At 45.9% G+C, this 3,714-nt stretch overlaps 1 protein-coding gene across 1 annotated transcript; it reads left to right on the forward strand.

Moving 5' to 3' along the window:
* Positions 1-49: 49 nt before the first annotated feature.
* Positions 50-3,616, forward strand: PPP6C (protein phosphatase 6, catalytic subunit; the record flags this gene model as incomplete). The annotated part of the gene is made up of 5 exons (XM_009582996.1): positions 50-115; positions 598-739; positions 1,870-1,949; positions 2,093-2,302; positions 3,045-3,616. Coding segments are annotated over 5 exons (747 nt in total), but the record flags the coding sequence as incomplete, so codon positions are not given.
* Between the last annotated feature and the right edge of the window lie 98 nt (positions 3,617-3,714).

Here is a 3,714-nt window from a genome sequence, read left to right on the forward strand (position 1 = left end):
CCAGCCCCGCCGGCGGGCGCAGCCCTGACCCCTCTGCTTCTCCCCGCAGTTCTATGACCTGTGCGAGCTGTTCAGGACCGGCGGTCAGGTCCCCGACACCAACTACATCTTCATGGTACGTGCACGCTGGGCTCGCCCCTCTCTCTCTCGGCCGGTGTTTGAAAAATGAGCTTAAGGTTTAAGTCCTGATACACTCGTTGAGTTTCAGACCTTGCCTGTGAGTTGTGTTTGCTTTTGCTGTTTGGTTACTGCGTACGGGTTTTATTTTGTTGAGTAAAGCACGAGCTACGCGGTGTACAGCGGCACAGGACGAGCAGAGCTGTGCCGGTGGGGCAGCAGCGTCCTGCCTTGGCAAGGGTCCGTCGCATTGTGTGTCGGGGCAGCTCTGGATGCGTGCGGTGGCGTAACGGCAGCATGCCAGTTCAAGCCCGAAACTCCCAGTGACCAAGGAACATGTTCTCATAGATCCAAGCAGATCCCAGCTTCCCTTCAGCGTTAGTTTTCTCTATGCACTGCGAGAAGTTTAGAATGGATGTATCACTTTGCATTTTTCCATTTGACTGTTTCTCCATTTACAAATATTTTTTTGACTTGCAGGGTGACTTTGTAGATAGAGGTTATTATAGTCTTGAGACTTTCACTTACCTTCTTGCACTAAAAGCTAAGTGGCCTGATCGTATCACACTGTTACGAGGCAATCATGAAAGCAGGCAGATAACACAAGTGTATGGATTTTATGGTAAGTCTTTATCCAAACGATTTCTGAATGGGGGCTAACGTGTAATAAACGAGTACAGCATCTTTCCCTTTGGAAACTTGTTTTGAATGCAGCGCTACCTGGGGCTTTCCTGGGACTGGATGGGAAGTGGGCTCGCTAGAACTTGAATGTTATCATTTGTTAATGTGATAGTTGTGTTCATGAAGTAGAAAGTGTTTTAGTCCAGATCTCGCTGCTTTTTTCCTCCACCATCTGGGTTTTCTGTTCGTTTTTTGGTGCCATGTTCCATTTTAGAGACAGAAAGAGCATATATTTATACAGAATGTGCTTTGGTATCTTGTAATGGAAGGTTCTACACGAAGCCACGGTGTTGCTGTAATTCCCCTTAAGTTTCAGTATAACTAAAAATCAGTGTCACATATGGGGTTTGCTGTGAAAGTCATTTATTGTCAACAGTGAGCATGTGGGGAAATGTCACTGGCAAGAAATAAGCAACAGAACAACTGTTTGAAAAACTGAGGGAGTTAAATTGCTTGGAAACTTCTTTGATGTTGTGTGAGGCTTTGATAAAACCTGAGGAAATTTTGGAAAAGACCTAACACCTGCCACAAAGAATAATGTCTGTTACATACTTTCTTTTGGATAATGTGTCAACAAGAGCAAGTACAAACGTTCACAGGTCGCTTAAGAAATGCCTGCCTGTCAGGTTTATTGCCACGTTCATGTAGCTTTAAACAAAGCCACTGTAACTCCCACTTGTGGTAAGAATATCTTCCGCTAGCCCTGGTCAGTTCATGCTTTCTGCCCCATTCTCCTGTATAAAATTTGCAAATTTAAGCACTTGGCTGGTCTGGTCAGGGGTCAGTTCCCAGCCGTGGGCAGCAGCAAAAGCATCGTCAGTGGCGTTGCATGAGACCCTGTTTTCTCTGCACCGCCCGGCCTGTTGCTCGGTAAGCGAAGACCAAGAGGCACCTCGGTCCCTTCCCGTGGGTGGGCCTGGCCAGCAGCGGCACAGAGCGCTTCCCGCTGGCCGCTTACTGGTGCTCCAGATAGGGTTTGCATTATACCTCTGACTTTAGAGTTCTGCTGTAAGTGTTTGCCTCTGAATTCCTTCTGATCCATTAAGAAGAAAAAAATTCTCTATTTAACAGATGAGTGCCAAACCAAATACGGAAATGCTAATGCTTGGAGATACTGTACCAAAGTCTTTGACATGCTCACAATAGCAGCTGTAAGTGTAAACACCACATTACAAAAATACAAGTTGATTGTCTAAATGTGACTGCTAGAATGAGTGACCTTTAAGGGTCACACTGGTAGCGTTCTGGCTGGGTTAAAATACTGAGTATTTCACATGTGTCTCTTTTTCTCCAGTTAATAGATGAGCAGATTCTCTGTGTGCACGGTGGCCTCTCTCCAGACATCAAGACACTCGATCAGATTCGAACCATTGAGCGCAATCAAGAAATTCCTCACAAAGGCGCCTTCTGTGACCTGGTTTGGTCTGACCCAGAAGATGTTGACACGTGGGCGATCAGCCCGCGAGGAGCAGGCTGGCTCTTCGGTGCAAAGGTGACGAATGAGGTAATGATGCTGTTGTGTGCCACATAAAGGAATTGCTGGTATGAGATAAACTGAAGTGTTCAGCTACAAGTTCGATGTTTACCCTAGCGATGAATAGATCAAGGGCACTGTGAGATGATGAACTTTCCTTGTAAGACCCCTGCGAGTCCTGGTGGTGGAGAAGGTTCGCTCAAGCCAACTTGAAAAAACAGGCCATTTGAACTTAAAAGCATAAGTACAGCTGCCAGATGTGATAATACCGATATTGCTTTTAAAAAGTATAATGCAGTGGGATTAACTAGTATCACTAGGATTTGTGTAGAATACTTTTCTAGGAGGAAAAAAAAAATACCATTTTTCTTAACAATTCTTGACTTAATTTTTGTTACTTTGGAAAACAGCGAGCAGACTTTTCAGGGCTAACACACGCTGACCTTCCCAGGCTCCTGAACTAGCTGCGTTACGAACGCCGCGCTCATGCCGTGCACTGTGTCTGTGCCCTTTCTGCGGCACGTTCAGGAGGGATTGAGCCTTGCGGGTGGCAGAGACCGGGGCATCCCAGCTGTCACCGGTATCTCGCTGGTGTTTTCCGCTGCTCAGGTCTCAAAACCCAAATAGTTTTTTTCAGCGCACTGGGTGAAAAACCTTCTCTTTAACCCCTTACGGTGTGAGTGGGCCAGGGCTGCAGCTGGGAGAGGGCTGTTGTGTGGGCAGCGGCATGCAGCTGCGCGGAAAAAACTGACCTTCCTTTTTTACTTTACAGTTTGTTCACATCAACAACTTAAAACTCATCTGCAGAGCACACCAGCTAGTTCATGAAGGTTACAAATTCATGTTTGATGAGAAATTGGTAACGGTATGGTCTGCTCCAAATTACTGCTACCGCTGTGGAAATATTGCATCAATCATGGTCTTTAAAGATGTAAATACAAGAGAACCAAAGTTATTCCGCGCAGTTCCAGATTCAGAACGTGTAATTCCTCCTAGAACGACCACACCGTATTTCCTCTGAGACCCTTCCCTGCCTGCTGTCTCCCTCTTCCCCTGTACTGTCCCTTTACAATATACTTTTTATTGAGCACTTTGCTGCTGAAATGCTGCCTCTTGCCTTTTTTATTTTTAAATTATCTAAATTTATTGTGTATTATGGTGTCTGTAGCAAGTTTCTTTTTTTTCCCCTACCCTAGATTAATTTCAGAGTATTTGTAATATGTCCTTGAAATTTATACTACTGCATGTAGTACTTGCGTACTTCTGGGTTTAGATGAAACGTTTTCCTTCTAACAACCGTGATTCCCGGGAAGCAGCTCGGTCCCAGCGTGGTGTTCAGCTTTTTTGTTTGGTAAGTTTTAAGAAATTTCAGCAGCAAAGTCACTGCCTGGCGTGCCCGTGGGACCGTGAACGCCCGGTGCCGTGTGCGCCCCGCGGCGCGG

This window comes from Fulmarus glacialis, unplaced genomic scaffold, assembly GCF_000690835.1.
Source record: "Fulmarus glacialis isolate BGI_N327 unplaced genomic scaffold, ASM69083v1 Scaffold38658, whole genome shotgun sequence".
NCBI classification, from domain to species: Eukaryota; Metazoa; Chordata; class Aves; order Procellariiformes; family Procellariidae; genus Fulmarus; species Fulmarus glacialis.